General features: G+C 40.0%; 1 protein-coding gene across 2 annotated transcripts in view; it reads right to left on the reverse strand.

The window, feature by feature from the left end:
* AMPH (amphiphysin) overlaps positions 1 to 17,840 on the reverse strand; it is a 211,193-nt gene that overhangs the window by 23,761 nt on the left and 169,592 nt on the right. The window contains exons 15-17 of one of the 2 annotated variants that reach the window (XM_020892153.2): positions 16,427 to 16,459; positions 9,316 to 9,363; positions 4,868 to 4,993 (exon numbers count right to left, since the gene is read on the reverse strand). In XM_020892153.2, the coding sequence (XP_020747812.2) occupies positions 4,868 to 4,993; positions 9,316 to 9,363; positions 16,427 to 16,459 (207 nt within the window). The remainder of the gene's footprint in view (positions 1 to 4,867; positions 4,994 to 9,315; positions 9,364 to 16,426; positions 16,460 to 17,840) is intronic. The other variant, XM_070466607.1, reaches the window with a different exon arrangement.

The raw sequence follows: 17,840 nt of genomic DNA on the forward strand, positions 1-17,840 counted from the left end.
GCCTGGATGGGGACCTATACAAGATCAAGTCCCTTAATATCATCGTGCAGCAAACTGAAAAGGGGGGTGTAACCTCCGCATCTCTGGCCTTCCCCTTCTCAGAGTAAAGGTATCACTGACTTATGCTTATCTTAGGGGGAACCATTTATCATGAAGATGATGACAATAATATTATCCAGCTCTCATTGTTTGAGGAACCTCTATGTTCCAGATGTTAAACTAGGAACGTAGATTATTTCCAAGCCCTTGTAGGAAACTGTGAAGGCAATTAACACTAACCCCATTTTCCATTTGTGGCAACTGAGGCTCAGATGTCACAGGGCTCCTGGGCAGCATAACAAGATAGGTGGCCCTGCTTTTGATCACAATAAACAGTTTCCTTTTCCTAGATACAAAAATTCAATTATCTGAATGGAAAAAGAAAGAAAATGACCCTGTAATATCTGTATTTTAATAGCTTTGGCTGTAGTCTCATTCAGGTAAGCAGATTATAGTGTCAATCAATCAACAAATCAATGACTCAGAATTTACTGGGTATACATTATACACCCAGATCTCTGCTGGGTGCCTGGAACACAAAAGAAACAGCTATTTGTTTGGCCTGAGGGGTACTGAGAATGTAGTTAGCTGCTAATAGGAGTGCAGTCAAACTCAGAGAAAATAACCATTCCTGTGATTTTGTTTTTCTAAGAAAAGTAAAGAGGTAAATCCATCTCCAAGGCATGCATAACACACACACACACAAATTAGTTTGTGTGTGTGTGTGTGTGTGTGTGTGTGTGTGTGTGTGTGTGTGTTAGTTGCTCAGTCGGGTCTGACTATTCGCGATCCCATGGACAGTAGCCCACCAGGCTCCTCTGTCCATGGGGTTCCCCAGCCAAGAATAGTGGAGTGGGTTGCCATGCCCTTCTCCAGGAGATCTTCCCAACTCAGGGACAGATCCCGGATCTCCTGCAGTACAGGCAGTTTCTTTACCATCTGAGCCACCAGGGAAATATATATAATTACCTATGTAAGGCATACTTCAGAGTGAGTACTTTGCATCTGAACATAATTCTATGATGATGAGAAGCAGACAAGAAATCAGCCTCATCTGGCTTCCCCTGGTCCTCAGTGTCTTCCTGACAGATCCAAGCCCACAGGTAGAGACACAGTGGAAGTCTGAGCTCCCAAGTTCACGCAGCACAAGGAGAAAACTCAGTGCTGTTTCCCACCCACATGCTCATCACAGAAGGATGCCTCGAGCGCTGTGCAATGTCAGCCCCCTCCCTCACCACTCCACGTGAACTAGGATGGCTGGAGCCACAGCTACTGCCTGCAAAACCGTATCCCCCAGAACCAGAAGAGAGCCTCACATCTAGAGAGGCTCAAATATGTCTACCAGCTGAATGAAGGGGGGAAACCAGCATATATTTTCTACACACACAGACAGAACTATTCCCTGGCAAAATGAAGTTCATGGTATATCTATCTATATCTATCTATCTATCCATCTATATTTGTTGGTTTAAATTGGCCTTGACAAATCAACTTAAGTTTGACAAAATATTTAAAGAAACAAAACACAACAAAATCAAAAGTAGTCAGTGCTTCACCTTCCAGGATTCTAAAATTATTCTAAATATTTTAAAAATATCTATCTTGATATTGTTTCTCATTTATTTGTTTTGGAAACAATGCTAAACCCTAAACTCAATTACACTGCATTATTTCTTTGAAACTAATAGGGAAAAAAGACATTGGTCCACTTCACATCATTTGAGCAAACCATAGGATCAGACAGAAATTTAGAGAAAGAAGGGATTCTCTGCAAGAAAATGAAATAAATATAGGCAAATAAATAAATATAGGAAAATAAATATGGGCAAAAATCATCATCATTTACTTTTTAACCTATTTCTCTAATATATATCTAAACAAATATTGATTTTCTCTCCTAAAGAAAATTTTCAGTACTTATACAACATGAAAACATCTAGAGAAGAGGTAGCAAGTGTTGGTTTTTAAAATGCATCCTGCAGAGACAGCGGTAAAATTTGGTGCTTTTGGTGCTGTAGGGAAAAACTAAAGGCGATATTAGCTATTCAGGGAATAAAACAACAAACAAAAATAATAAACCTCTCTGGAGAGCCCAGGGTTTCTTTGTGATCCACTGCTCAAATTTCCTGTTTTCAAAATTACATTTGCTTCTTTTTCAATAAAACCACCACAAATTTCACCTCATATGAAATGCACTGTCAAGACTAGAAATAATAACCATCTGGTGACATTTTGGTAGCAAAAATGATGACCTCAAAAGGTCACGTCAACCCCATCCTGATTGATGACAGCCACAGCCAGTCTGCTTAATGAGAGCTTGGGACACTGTGGATTTTCATGTCTTTACAACTAAATATCACACATCTAGCAAATGAAGAGAACTTTCTTTAGAAAAAATAACTCTAATATTATCTTGATTATGACCAAGAGAAAGAAGCTATAAACCTGTGTTCAGTTCAGTTCACTCAGTCGTGTCCGACTCTGCGACCCCATGAATCGCAGCAGGCCAGGCCTCCCTGTCCATCACCAACAAAAATACATTCTGTCTGACGTTATTTGCTTAAGTAGAAGGGAGAACTTGGGGAAGAACTGACTTCATCCAAGTATGTTCATTCTAAACACCTGAAAAGGATCCACTTTTGATGGGCATTAGGCAAACTGAACTGCTATGAGCTGCCCTCTCTTGCTATTATGTTTTAGTTCATTTAAGGGTGGAGAAAACAACTGCTTGAAGTCTTTCTATTTCTCAAGGAAAATTTCTATTCTTTAAAGTTCAAATGAGGTTTAGGAGACAAGTATTTTCAGAATGAATTTTTTTAAGTATCTCCTCACCCAACATGAGGGAAACCAAGTTTAGTAATGGCTGATGCTTGTACCATGCAGCTTGTTAAGTATTTTTAACACTACCCTTGACTTCGAAGATTTCAAAGTATTGTACATACTACATTTATCACATACCTATCAAGTAGGTACTTGATAATTGATACCTACTCAGATAGTTCACTGGACAACCAATAAACTTAGAATTTGAGAAAACAAAAACCCATGAGGTCACAAGAGTCCATGGGGTCACAAGAGTCGGACACGACTTAGCAACTAAATCACCACCAGTCAGTTCCTCAGTCGTGTTTGGCTCTTTGCAGCCCCACGGACTGTAGCCTGCCAGGCTCCTCTGTCCATGGGATTTTCCAAGCAAGAATACTGGAATGGGTTGCCATCTCCTACTCCAGGGGATCTTCCTGACCCAGGGACTGAACCCATGTCTCTTGAGTCTCCTGCACTGGCAGGCTGATTATTTACCACTGAGTCACCTGGGAAGCCTTCCTCTGTTACTTAAATCACCCTAATTAGGTGCAGAGATCACAATCTGACACCAAATGAAAAAGTTCAATCTGCACTGCGTGACTGAGATCACCTGTGAATCTGGCGATGAGCGTTGAGAAAACTCTCCACCGGAGCATGGTGTCTTAGCACTTCCCAGTCTGTGCAAGCAGCCCTCCTAGGAGGCACTCAGTCTAGCAGAAAAACATTTCTTGTTCTCTTTACAGGAATCGGCCCAACTCTGTACCTCTACACGGAAAACATGACCATTTTTCTTGAGTCCTTCTTAATTTATATTTGCATCACTATCTTGCCCTATCATTTATTTTTCTACTCTATTAATAAATGATAAATTGGACAGATGACTGACCTTTTCATGGCAAAGTAACAGAAGGCACCAACAGCAAAAACATAACTTTCATTCCTCTAGTTATCTCATCTAGGCAGTGTTATTTTGGAAACTGGGAGATTGGTTCTCCTCTCTGTACAGATTATGTGAAGGCTGTAGTACTTACTAAATGGTACTCTGATTAAATGGAGAAGGAAATGGCAGCCCACTCCAGTGTCCTTGCCTGGAGAATCCCAGGGACAGAGGAGCCTGGTGGGCTGCCGTCTATGGGGTCGCACAGAGTCGGACACGACTGAAGCAACTTAGCAGCAGCAGCAGCACTCTGATTAAATTCTTGGGAGATGCTTTAACTGCATTTCATAAATAAACTCTTTTTGCTCTCCATGGGTATTTTGGATTATGTTTTCTTTGGTATCATTCTACACTTCCAAGTGTGTTAAATGATGCAATTCAGTATGGTGCGTATAGAGCCCATTCCACTTTAGGATGTGGTGTGGTGCACAGTTGCAGCGAGCAAGGTGAGAGGTTTCCAGGCAGACAGACGAGTCTCCACCTCTGCAGAAAACAGAGCCTTAAACTCCCTCATATTATGACAGCCAGTACCAGACTTGATTTTGAGCAAACGGTTGTACACATAGGAATCCTTGTAGATTCAATGATTTTTAATGTAGGATTTCAGTCCCTCATGGGGCCTAAACCAACCTACAAGACTAACACTGTAAGAAATCAATATGGAGACACCAACAACAAACTGATTACCCTTCTGTTTATCATCTGCAGGTTGGTCCCTAATGGAAGGTCCGCCATCAGCCACCGCAGGTGGGGCAAGCACTAGGTCAGGTTATTTGTGAGTTATTACCACCTATTTACCATGGATGGGAAGTAGCAGAAAGGTTCAAGGTACCCTTTATTGAGAACCAAGCCTATGGCAACATGACAGCCTTAGATCAGGTCTCTGGATATCTTTCTTTAAAAAAAAAAAAAATGAGAATGAACTTTCACTGTCAAAGGAATAAAGGCCATTTGAACTTGGGAAGCTGTGACAGGTATGGAAGTGATGTGGCCCAAGAGAAACAGGAATGATAAGGGAGAAATGGGATGAGACGAGCACAGCGGTGGTGGGGAGGTGAGCGGAGGGTGGGAGGGAGTGGCGCTCACCGCTGCCCCCTCCTCTGGCTCCTCAGCCCGGGTGTCCAGTCCAAGGTCCAGCCCAGCGGCAGGTGGAACAGCAGCAGGGGGCTCCTCGGCTTTCGGCTCTGTGGGTGGAGCCTGTTCAGATTCAGCCTTTGATGGTTTGTTTCGAGGGTTAGAGGGAAAAGATTCAACATGTAAACAGACAACGTTATGGAACACTGGACAATTAACGATTTTCTTCATCACCCTATAGGTAATGAGCTTCATTAAATGTGTGCTGGAAAAGAAAAAATCCAGATTAGGCATGATGGTTCTTTACAGAACTGAAAAAGTCTAGGAATAATCGTATTAGGTTTCACAATACTGTCACTGTGACATCCTCTGAAGTTGGGCAAAGACTTACCATTTTGGTGATCCATTGTACTTGCTTTCAATATTCTGAGTATTCGCTTCTTGGGATATTGATACGGTACTCTGCACTATGGAGCAGAGACAGAAGAGATCCTAGGAGCTCCCTCCTTTGGAAATTAGAAGGAGTAAGGAAGAACTCAAGGAGAACACAATTCTGGGAACTGCCCGCTCTGTTGATAGGTACTGCAGCCAAAAAACTGAGGGATATTCCCAATGATTCAGATCAAAATGCATTAATGCATATGAATGGTCACTATGGAGTGACTAGTGATGGCTAGGAAGAACAGACTCAGCCACCCGGCAAGGAGCCACCACCATCATAGATACCTTGCCCTTATACATTCCTGTTCAGTCCCTATATTTCACTTCTCCTTCCAGTGAAAGCCTTAGTCATCAGTCGTTTTCACATGATAAACTACTTCTTTAAGGAACTACTGAATAGTATTCTCTGTGATATCAGTCAGACTCTTGTGCAGACCAGAGTGAAGTCTTTTCTTCCTACTAGGACCTCTACCCACAGACACCCTTCTGATTCTAATTACATGCTGAATCAAGCCCCTGGAATCTCTTAGCTTCAGACTTTTTCAGTTTTAAAGTTAGCAAGATTAAATAATAACTAACTATGAAAAACAGCACAGCCAATCAATGCATGTTCCTGTGGCTACTCAAACTATTTCCTCTCTTTTGATTTATAGATTAACGTACAGATGGCCACTGGAAGGTATGTTAAGATCTTTTTCCATCAGGGTGTTTAAACCACAAGAAAGTTTAAAAGTGTTTTCCTAGAAGAGTAAGGAGTCTCCAATAAATATTTCCTTTGGAGGAATCAGAAATCTTTGTCAAACATTTGCTGTAAGAAATCAAAAGCCATCTCTCTCCCATATGTAGACTGAAATGGGTGCACAGGATAGGTTCCACAGGGAAGTGATGGCGAAGTTATGCTGAGATAATAGAAAATAATGAATAGCCTGTTGTTGGATAAATATGCAAACTATTTCTCTTATGCTGCCACCAAATCCTTCATTGCAACCCAAGCCAAGGTCACATCACCCTTTTCTTGAAAGGGCATAATAAAAATAAAAGGATACTTAGGTAGATAAATGTACCGAGATCTGGTATTTTTATGGGCTTTTATAACCTTTAAAGGGTGATCTGACACAAGTTTTAAGAAAGAATGAGATAAAATTCACTCTAATCTACTCTCAGGAGTTCTTTATGGGAAAAGATTTCACTTGTATTGTTCAAAAGGAATTATCTTCATAATAGAACAAGTTTTCATTGCAGCTAAGAAATACTATAAGCTCTCACAGTACGATTTAATCATTTTGGAAGTCAAGGTGACTGGCTATGAGAGGACGATATCAAATGACCTACACAACAAGGATAGGAAGGGTAATTTGACAAAGACAAAGAAACCCATGGGCAGATGGCTGCCCCACTGTGAGCTGAGTCTGCAATGGGGGATGAGGAGCCAAGGAAGTTTCAAAACATCTATCAAATAAATTTATCTGTTTACATTAAGATTTTAAAAAAAAACCCAAACCGAAAACAAAGATAACCTAAAATGAAAAACTATTTGCATCAGTCTGGGTTTCTTGGAAGTCTGAGAAATTTTGAAGTTTCATACACGGCAAGAACAGGCAGGGTGTTTTCATGAATAAGTCCAATGGCATTTGCTTGTTGAAGTCAGGCAATAACTCAATGGAAGCAAAGTATAGAGATGAGGAATTGGTTATATTCCACAAGTCACAATATTTTCCTCTAATAATATCACACCAAATATTATAATATAGCATTATAAAGTTAAATTCTAGGGGGACAAATAGAATTCAGTGAACGATGAGTAAGGCTGAAACATGACAGCATGACTGTACATAAAATAGGCTGCTCAAATTTGGAAACTTAAGTCACTTGTCTAATCCTTCTAGGATAATGTAAAATGGAAAATATTTTGTCAAGACAGAAGAAAAAGTAAAGGTAACAGCATCTCATGGAAAGATCTTAAAGTAGACTTTCAGGAATTGTGCCCTGTTTCAAGTACTTTTTTTTTCTATAAGAAGCTTCCCCTGGCAAACATTTTCAATGGGCTGATACCATGCTGTACCCATCTGGGGGCACTGGTGTTCGCTGGCGTAGCCATCATTATACATTCAGAGGACAGGTATTCTCTGTATTTATTAGTGGCAGCAGGATGCCACAATGGTTTAACTCTGAAGACTCAGAAATGGAATTCTTGCCTTAGAACAAAACAAGTAGTGCTGCTAGAACACACATTTTCTAGCATCCTCTGTGATAAGCTGGAAAGCAGGCCAGTGCAGGGTAAGAAGAGATGGTTTGGGAGAGTGGAGTTAAGGGTCTAGACACATTCCAATATGGTAACTGGCTTCTCCAAACTCAAGACAGCTACTCTAATGAGAACTTCAAAGGTGCCATGGAGGCAATCCTGAGTACAGAGTAGGGTCTGCAGATTCAACAAGGTTTAAACTTGTACTCAAGGGATATCTCGTGGGGCCACAAGATGAAGACTAGGGAGATGTGCAGCTGACTATCAACTTCAGCCTCTGCTTTGCTCAGATCAGTCAATGAACCCATGTTCAGATATTGTTCTGCTTCTGGGAAGATGCTATACAAATGCAACTCAGTGGGTGAGGTTCACTGTGATCTCGCAGTCCTTCATAGCGCACAGCCAACACTAGCAGCATCTGCAGTGCTGGGCATGACACAGCTAAGCTCCCCAATGAAAAGAAGGTACAAGAAATATGCTTCAGAAAACACAGATAAAGAGAAGAGAAGGGCATACATGGAAGCTCCTAGAACCAGCTGTGTGTGTAGGGGTGGTAAGGAGATGTTCAGAGAAACTTAAAAACCACTGGATTCTGTGCCAGAAATTTGTAATTGTAGTAGGTGTGAATTTACTGATGACCCATTGCCTTTTTTTTACAGCAGTATTTCTCCATTTTTTAACTCATTCACAATTGATAATTAAAAATCTCATCCTCCAGTGTCAGTATAACCCTTACACCATCACCCAGACTGAAAACCACCAATGATCATGAAACATAAGTCTCTCTGGCTCCATTATTAACACCAGTATAGTATGAATTTTAAACATTTAACTCTTCATTTGCAGGCATCACAGACTCCACCTTTTACCTGGTTACCCAAAAGGCAAAAATACACCCATCTATGGACAGAATGTTAGAGAAACACTTGTCTTTGAAAAATGGGCAATTAACCTTCCCGAGCAGAAATCCTTTCTTAGAAGTGAAATCATCTAAAAGGAAAAATTCATTCTACTTATATCCAATTCTGAGTTTCCAAAGTGAAAGCCAGAGCTGGGATAATTCTATGCCACTCCCACAGGAAAAAGAGTGCGCTACAAATAACCTTCCTGAACTAATCCTCAAGGAGCCTACATCCTCCACAGTATAGCACTGACAAGCTCTGTGACATCACTCAACGTCTCTTCATCAGCCTTAGTAGTAAGCTGCTGCTACATGTTTCCTATAATAACCAATCTTGCAAGAATCTCCTCTAACACCCAGAGTACCCTTTCTGCTTCCTACTCACTCCCAAGCTAAATTTTTCTCTTTATCTCATTTGGCAGCAAAGTAGGCATCACATCTCTACCATGCATTACTTCTTTCTACAGGTCACAAAAAGAAGGGAGGAGATGAGAGATGAAGTAGCTAGGGTTCAAGAAAATCAAGGATCTATTCTGAAGCATGAATTCTTGAGGCAATTTCATCGTCAGTCCTGTAGCATAAGCTATAGTTACACAGAAACATCCATGTTCTTGAATGGCTAGACTTCATGTTCCATCGAAGCCCATAATTAAGATACTTTGATTTTTGCCAGGATCACTGTGCCTTTACAAATAGAAGCAACCACATTCAAAGTCACATGATTTTTCAGGAGCTTTCCTTCCTATTTTCTAGAAAAGAGAGAGCTACAGAAACCACACTCTGAATATTCAAGCTCTAAATTACCTACAATGATCAACCTTGGAACATTTGGTGGTAATGAAAAATTTTCCAAAACACAAACCAAAATCAACTCACCATGTTGAACATACTCTGGTCTGCCTGCATTGTGAACAATGAAGTATCCTGGAGTTGAAAAATGGGGACAAGGTAGAAGATTCCAGATTATCAGGGTTTCAGTTAATTTGCCAAGACAGCAACAGCAAAGATATCATTTAAATCAGTTTCTATGAATTGTGTCAACAAATACATTATAAAGATTCATTTGTCTCATTTAGTTTAAATCAAAAGCAAAAAATGCAAATATAATTTCTGACAGTAGTTATTTTAAATATAAATCTGAGCTAGCAGAAATCAATAATATGATGAGAGGCATTCAACAAAGGGCAGAGTTTTCAAAGTCATTATTGGTCTGCAGCTTCTCTCCAGGACATCAACACCGAGTCAGAATTTAGTGGATCTAAGCTACAAATTTAAGCCTTTTAAATGTTGGATTCTTAATCTTATTGCTTCATCAAAGTGTGACGTCTATAAATTAATTATGAGCCATAATTTAAAAATTGTATGCAATATATTCATTTGGGATATGGATTGTAAAAAAATCAAGTTGGAGACAAGCTAAGGGAACAGTGATCTCAGGGAGAATCTTCATTCCCCATTATACAGGTAACCTGGCTTTTACCCTCCAGACAAGAAACCAGAAGAGTCTCTCCTGGCTAATTTAACCAGTTCAAAGGGGGAAAAAGTCCCTAAATAATCAGGTATCAACGGTTCTCCCAAAGAAAAGATGAGCCAGTGACATTTGGTCAAAGATGGAGGATTGAACACAGGAATTTACCTCTGTTGCCTCCAGAATCCAAACCAGATAAGAAGATGAAAATTAATTTTTAAAGGCATAAACCCATGAGGGTAAAAAGAATGGAAAGAAAAACAACCGCAACAAAATTTTGAAATTAAAAAGCAAACGAACAAACAGTAACTTGGAGGATCTAAAGTCTACACTGTGAGTTGATGTAGAAATGCAAAAAACAACCCAGTTTATTACTCATAAATCCCAATGGATCAACAAGTAGATGGGCCTAGACAGTGTAATACAGAGTGAAGTAAGTCAGAAAATCAAATACTGTATATTAACGCATATATGTGGAATGTAGAAAAATAGTACAGATGATCTTATTTACAAAACCAAAATAGAGACAGACATAGAAAACAAATGTGTGGATACCAAAGCGGGGGAGAGAGGAGTTCGGATGAACTGGGAGATTGTAGTTTACATATATACACTATTGATACTATGTATAAAATAGAAGGAGTATATTGTCACCCTGCTTATTTAACTTATATGCAGAGTACACGGTGTGAAATGCCACGCTGGATGAAGCAAAGCTGGAATCATGATTGTCAGCAGAAATATCAATAACCTCAGATATACAGATGACACCATCCTTATGGCAGAAAGCGAAGAACTAAAGAGCCTCTTGATGAAAGTGAAAGAGGAGAGTGAAAAACCTGGCTTAAAACTCAACAGTCAAAAAACTAAGATCATGGCATCTGGTCCCATCACTTCATGGCAAATAGATGCAGAAACAATGGAAACAGTGAGAAACTTTACTTTCTTGGGATCCAAAATCACTGCAGAGGGTGACTGCAGCCATGAAATTAAAAGACATTTGCTCCTTGGAAGAAAAGCTATGACCAAATTAGACAGCATATTAAAAAGCAGAGACATTACTTTGCCAACAAAGGTCCATCTAGTCAAAGCTTTGGTTTTTCCAGTAGTCAGGTATGGAGAAGAGATATGGACTATAAAGAAAGCTGAGCACAGAAGAATTGATGCTTTTGAACTGTGGTGTTGGAGAAGACTCTTGAGAGTACCTTGGACAGCGAGGAGATCAAGTCAGTCATTCCTAAAGGAAATCAGTCCTGAATATTCATTGGAAGGACTGATGCTGAAGCTGAAACTCCAATACTTTGGTGACCTGATGTGAAGAACTGACTCACTGGAAAAGATCCTGATGCTGGGAAAGATTGAAGACAGGAGGAGAAGAGGATGACAGAGGATGAGATGGTTGGATGGCATCACCAATTTGATGGACAGGAGTTTGAGCAAACTCCGGGGCTTGGTGATGGACAGGGAAGCCTGGTGTGCCACAGCCCATGGGGTCGCAGTCAGACACAACTGAGAGACTGAACTGAACTGAGCTGAGCTGAATGAGAACCTATGGTATAGCTCAGGGAACTCTACTCAGCGTTCAGTGGTGACCGACGGAAAAGAAATCCTCCAAAAAAGAGGGGATTTATGTATACATACAGCTGATTCACTTTTCTGTACAGCAGAAACTAACAGCATTATAAACAACTATACTCTAATACAAATTAATTTAAAAGAGAATTATAAATGAGGTACCATGAGAAATGAAAGTGAGGGTGGTACAAAAGCCAGGGTTACTGGTTGAAAGTCTACTGAATATTACTTAGACCTGGAGATAGTCTCATATTTGAAAACCAAGCAACACCCTTTGCCCCTATTTTCAGAGGCTGAAACAGAGGGTCTCTGGAGTCTCTGGACTGGGGGACACACAGGAAAGTACATTAGGAAAGTAGAGGAATTAATTGAATATTTACATAATAGAGACAAGGGCTCCTCCACCCCCAACTACTCCCCCATTCAACTCCAATTAACCTGGCAACCAGGCTTGAACCCTATATTCCCTCTCCGGCCCCCACATACCCAGATAGGAGACCAGAAGAGAGAAACATGACCAGCTTGAGAGAGAAGGGAAAAAAGTCAAAAGAATCTGATACCAGGAACTCCTTGACAGAAAAGATGAGCCAGAAAATCCTACAACAAAATCCAGAGTCAATGAGTCCCACCTACTTGGACAAGTCTATCAGTTGTTCAGTGACCTCCTATTAAAGAGACAGCCAAGGTCACCAGACATTTGAGGAGTCTCAAATATTCAAGGAAGACCGAATAGCTTTTAAAAAGTGGAAGAAACAAAGACTTTACACCTTTGGGAATTATTAATACTCTTGGAGATATAGTGGAAGATGGTATATTCATAACATAAGAAGATGCTATTCAAAAAGAAATATTCAGTAAACAAAAAGCTTATGAGAATTTAAATATATATATAGAAGCTAAAAAATCTGTTAGAAAACCTGGAAAGCAGAGAAAGAGAAAATGAAAAAGAAAAAACAATAGGAAGACTAGCTCAAAAAGTCAGTACACGAAAAAGAGAAGTGTTGCAGAACAAGAAAACAAACCAAAAAATAAGCAATTTTCAGATTAAAAGGGCCTAGTACAATGTATGAAAAGAGATGTGGACCATAGTACATCATTGTAAAATTTTAGAAACATGGGTATAAAGATTACATAGACTTGCAGAGAGAAAAAGGTGGCAGGGGCATACAAGCACACAGAGAAATAGACAGATAGGGTTTCTGACAAAACATCAAGAATCAAAATGACAGTTTCTCATCAAAGACAAATCCTATATGGTATCACTCATATGTGGGATCTTAAAAAAATGATACAAGTGAACTTATTTACAAAAAAAAAAAAAATAGATTCAGAGACATAGAAAGCAAACATGGCTACCAAAGGGGAAAGGCAGGGACAGATAAATTAGGAGTTTGGGATTAACAGATACACGCTACTATATACAAAATAAGCAAGGTCCTATTACATATAGCACAGGGAACTATACTCAATACTCTGTGATTAAACCACAATGGAAAGGAATAGGGAAAAGATTATATATTTGCATAACTGAATCACTTCACTGCACACCTGAAACTAACACAACATTGAAAATCAATTATACGTCAATAAAATTATTTATTAAATATTTAAAAAGATGTACCCAAATTCTTGAAGAGATGGGAATACCAGACCACCTGACCTGCCTCTTGAGAAACCTGTATGCAGGTCAGGAAGCAACATTTAGAACTGGATGGAACAACAGACTGGTTCCAAATAGGAAAAGGAGTACATCAAGGCTGTATATTGCCACCCTGCTTATTTAACTTATATGCAGAGTACATCATGAGAAATGCTGGGCTGGAGGAAACAAAAGCTGGAATCAAGATTGCCAGGAGAAATATCAATAACCTCAGATATGCAGATGACACCACCCTCATGGCAGAAAGTGAAGAGGACCTAAAAAGACTCTTGATGAAAGTGAAAGAGGAGAGTGAAAAAGTTGACTTAAAGCTTAACATTCAGAAAACTAAGATCATGGCATCTGGTCCCATCACTTCATGGGAAATAGATGGGGAAACAGTGGAAACAGTATCAGACTTTATTTTGTTGGGCTCCAAAATCACTGCAGATGGTGACTGCAGCCACGAAATTAAAAGACGCTTACTCCTTGGAAGGAAAGTTATGACCAAACTAGATAGCATATTAAAAAGCAGAGACATTACTTTGCCAACAAAGTTCTGTCTGGTCAAGGCTATGGTTTTTCCAGTGGTCATGTATGGATGTGAGAGTTGGACTGTGAAGAAAGCTGAGCGCCAAAGAATTGATGCTTTTGAACTGTGGTGTTGGAAAAGACTCTTGAGGGTCCCTTGGACTGCAAGGAGATCCAAGCAGTCCATCCTAAAGGAGATCAGTTCTGGGTGTTCTTTGGAAGGACTGATGCTGAAGCTAAAACTCCAATATTTTGGCCACCTCATGCGAAGAGTTGACTCACTGGAAAAGACCCTAATGCTGGGAGGGATTGGGGACAGGAGGAGAAGGGGACGACAGAGGATGAGATGGTTGGATGGCATCACCGACTCGATGCACATGAGTTTGGGTAAACTCAGGGAGTTGGTGGTGGACAGGGAGGACTGGCGTGCTGCGATTCATGGGGTTGCAAAGAGCCGGACAAGACTGAGCAATTGAACTGAACTGAACTGAACTGAGGGAAACGAAAAAGAAATGACATTTTTCAGTGGCAACACTAGGAGATAGAATTGAGTGGAACAATGGCTTCAAAATTCCAAGGGAAAATAGTTTATAACTTATAATATCCAAACAGTCTATTAGGTACATGAGGACAGAGATACTTTCAAATACAGGAGGTCACAAATACATGCGTCTTGTGCACACTTTTCTCAGGAAGTTACTGAAGGATGTGCTCTATCCAAATAAGGGATTTAACCCCAAATGAGGGTGATTTGTATCCTGAAAAGAGTGGATGGACAGAAGAGAGGTGAGACCACCCCCACAGAAGATGTGATGGGAGACCCTGTGTTTAAAACTGTGGCGAGTCATACCCCATAGCATTTCCAGGTCTGATTAGAACAGTCCCGAAGAACAGTTTCAATGTTCAACAGGATGAAACTTAATGAATGTTTAATGTTTTGTGAAAGAGAGGAGACTTCTATAACCACAGAATATGTGGTTGAGTTAGTAATAAGTACCCAGAAAATGAAACAAACAAATAAGGAAGGTCACAAACAAATAAACAAGCTCACAAACAAGATCCTACAATTACTTCCTCCAAGGAAAAAAATGTTAGCCTAAAAGGAAATGTAAACTTCATCACTTGACCAATAAGAGCATTTATAGCATCATCATAACCCCACCACTGACTGGCTGGCTGGCTATCATGTCACTGGAAGGGCAGGAAGCAGAGAGAGAGATGTGAACTCTTGAGGACAGCAGATTGAAGACACTTGAGTCTTCCAGAGAGATGCTGCTGCTGCTGCTAAGTTGCTTCAGTCGTGTCTGACTCTGTGAGACCCCATGGATGGCAGCCCACCAGGCTCTGCCGTCCCTGGGATTTTTCAGGCAAGAACACTGGAGTGGGTTGCCATTTCCTTCTTCAATGCATGAAAGTGAAAAGTGAAAGTGAAGTTGCTCAGTCATGTCTGACTCTTCGCGACCCCATGGACTGCAGCCTACCAGGCTCCTCCGTCCATGGGATTTTCTAGGCAAGAGTACTGGAGTGGGTTGCCATTGCCTTCTCCAAGAGATGAGTCCATAACTAATGCTTTGGAAGTCAAGAAGGAGCATCATAAGAAAGTCGTAACACATGTGGTGGTGAAACCAGAGAATCTGCTACAAGGTGTGAAAATATTTTCCTCTAAGAAGCAGGAAATGTAGGTAGGGGGTATAAGATGGCCTGAATTTAAAGTTTTTGCTTTTCTTTAATAAAAAAAAAAAATCCTTTTAAATTGTGCTACTCTTTAAAAGATGTGCATTTATAACTGATAAAAATACAAACTTTAAAAATGAGACTGAATAACTGTTCTTAAAACCCAATCTTTCGAAAGAGTTTGCTTCTATGGAAAGATACATTATCATCTCTCTGTGTGTGTGTGTGTGTATCTGTATTCAGGAGCAGGTGTGTGAGTGGGTTTTCTCTTTTTATAGATAACATGTGGCAAAGTAGTCAAACTTTTAAATGGAGAAATTCTGAAGGCTGAAATTCAAAACTGTTCGTGTCTAAGATCTGAGACAAAACACTCATCACAGATAGGCAGATACATGAAGTTTCCCTTGAAGAAGTTTTCAGAACTTATTCCATGACTTGATAGCCATGTGGTCTGCTTTTCATATGGGTTACACTATCCATCTGTTGGGACACATACAGTGAATGGAACGGTCCATCGTGTGGCCCCTCCTTCACAGACTTCCAAGGAAAATGCTGATTTATTGGCCAGAGCCAACCTGGTCAGTGGTTTGTGATCTTCCAATGGCTCCTTTCAGAAGAACCACTGAAAAAATAAGGTTCTGTGTAGTATGACTCTTAAATGAACCTTTAGAAGGAGGCTCCTAAAAATCACTTATATTGTCTAAAGAGCCATCTCATTAGATCAAACCAATCCTATCTCTTCTTTTCCAATAGCTGAGCCTAGCAGATCTCTCAGATTAAGACAACTTCAAATTTCTAGTGGAGGAATCATCAGAATTCCATAGCACACCTTATTACCAATAGCCAGTTAGTGTCATGGAGCACTTAGTATGTGCCAGGCTGCTAGACTAAGTCTCTGCACTGGCATCTCATTTAACCTTCACAACAACCCTGCAACCTTACTACTATTACTATTTCCATTACTAAGTTCACAAGAAGTGGGGTCAAATTTTATATTGACATACTTAAACATTATGCTATTCCAATGATCAGAGGTTCCATATATTTTAAATTTGCAATGTTCTCAACTGATGAATTTTACCAGTAAATCAATTTCTTACCTGGGTGAATCCATTAAACGAACCTCCAGAAGCCTAAACAGAAATGGAAATCAGAGTATGTTATTTTTTTTTGTTACTTCTGTAAGATTGGTAAATGTCTATTAGACAAGTGGGAAACTGAAGACCACCACAAATTTTAAAATAATACAGAAGTTTTCCTAAGCATTCAAATGCTTAGGAAGTGGTAACGGCCATACTGTATTATTTTAAATAGGCTGACGAAAAAGGGAAACATTCGTTTTATAATTATTGCTGATATGTGGCTAACCAAAACCTACTTTCCTAATAACGAGAACATGATTGCACACAAGAGCCATGAGGGTTTAAACAGTTCTTTTTTTAGCCATCAATAGACTCTAGAAGCACATCCAGTATTTTTCTCTAAATACATCCCTTTAATGAACAGCTATTATGAGATTTTATAATTTCAATGGACCTTGGTAGAAACGCTTCATGTGCTTTTATTGGGGTGTAACCACTTTAGGAACAGTAAATTAGTCTGGTTTTTTAATATATTTTAGTGCTTGAACGATAAAACTGAAAGTAGAAAGAATAAACACAATAAATGGGATGGTAAGATAGACTCTCATCAATTCCCAACCCAATCATTCTGCTTTTTTCGTTGTCATTTTGGTTGTCTTTTTGATCTGTTTTTTGTCAACCTATTTGTGTTTGGTTTGCCCAGATTTCAAGAGGTACATGACAATCTGTCAAGGAGATGAGGGAGACCTTGGAGAAGACAGAGAAGGATGATGAAGTAGGTGAGAAACATTAGGAAAAGCAGCCTACAGAAGTCTTTGGCTAATCTATACTACATACTGGGGTAAGTACCTCTTCTTTATCAGCCTCTATTTCCTGGTACAACAATCCATATCTCTGGTTAGCAATTTCATCTTCAGACAAATCTGAGTTGTTGATGTCATTGTCTTGGGGACTAGCAGAATTCTCAGTGCTAGCAATCTGGGAGGCTCCCAGAACCAGCGGTCTAGCTACCTCTTGGCTTTGTTCCCAGCAGCTACCAATGACTTGTTCCCCACCTACATCTGCAGGTAAATCCACCGCCAGCCCTTTCTCACCTCCAACTGTATCTAAGTGTTCCCTGCAATTATCTAAGCTTTCTGTATCTCTGGTAGGCCAGTGGTTAACAGAATCAAGACAAGTGGCAAATCCACTTGCTTGGCCATCTGGTATACCAGAGAATTCTACCATTTCTACATTATTCCCTGCTGAATCCAAGCTTGGCTCTCGGCTTTGACCTGGATCTGTTCCCCAAGCCTCCGTTTTTGCAATTCTTGGCAAGTTAATGGTTTGGCTACAGTTTCTAGTCACTGTCCTTTCAGGTCCCTCTATTAATGAATCCTCTGTCTTACACAAACCCCAGTCTCTTCTGTTTGCATCAGTTCCCAGAGTAGAA

Source organism: Odocoileus virginianus, chromosome 1, assembly GCF_023699985.2.
Source record: "Odocoileus virginianus isolate 20LAN1187 ecotype Illinois chromosome 1, Ovbor_1.2, whole genome shotgun sequence".
NCBI classification, from domain to species: domain Eukaryota; kingdom Metazoa; phylum Chordata; class Mammalia; order Artiodactyla; family Cervidae; genus Odocoileus; species Odocoileus virginianus.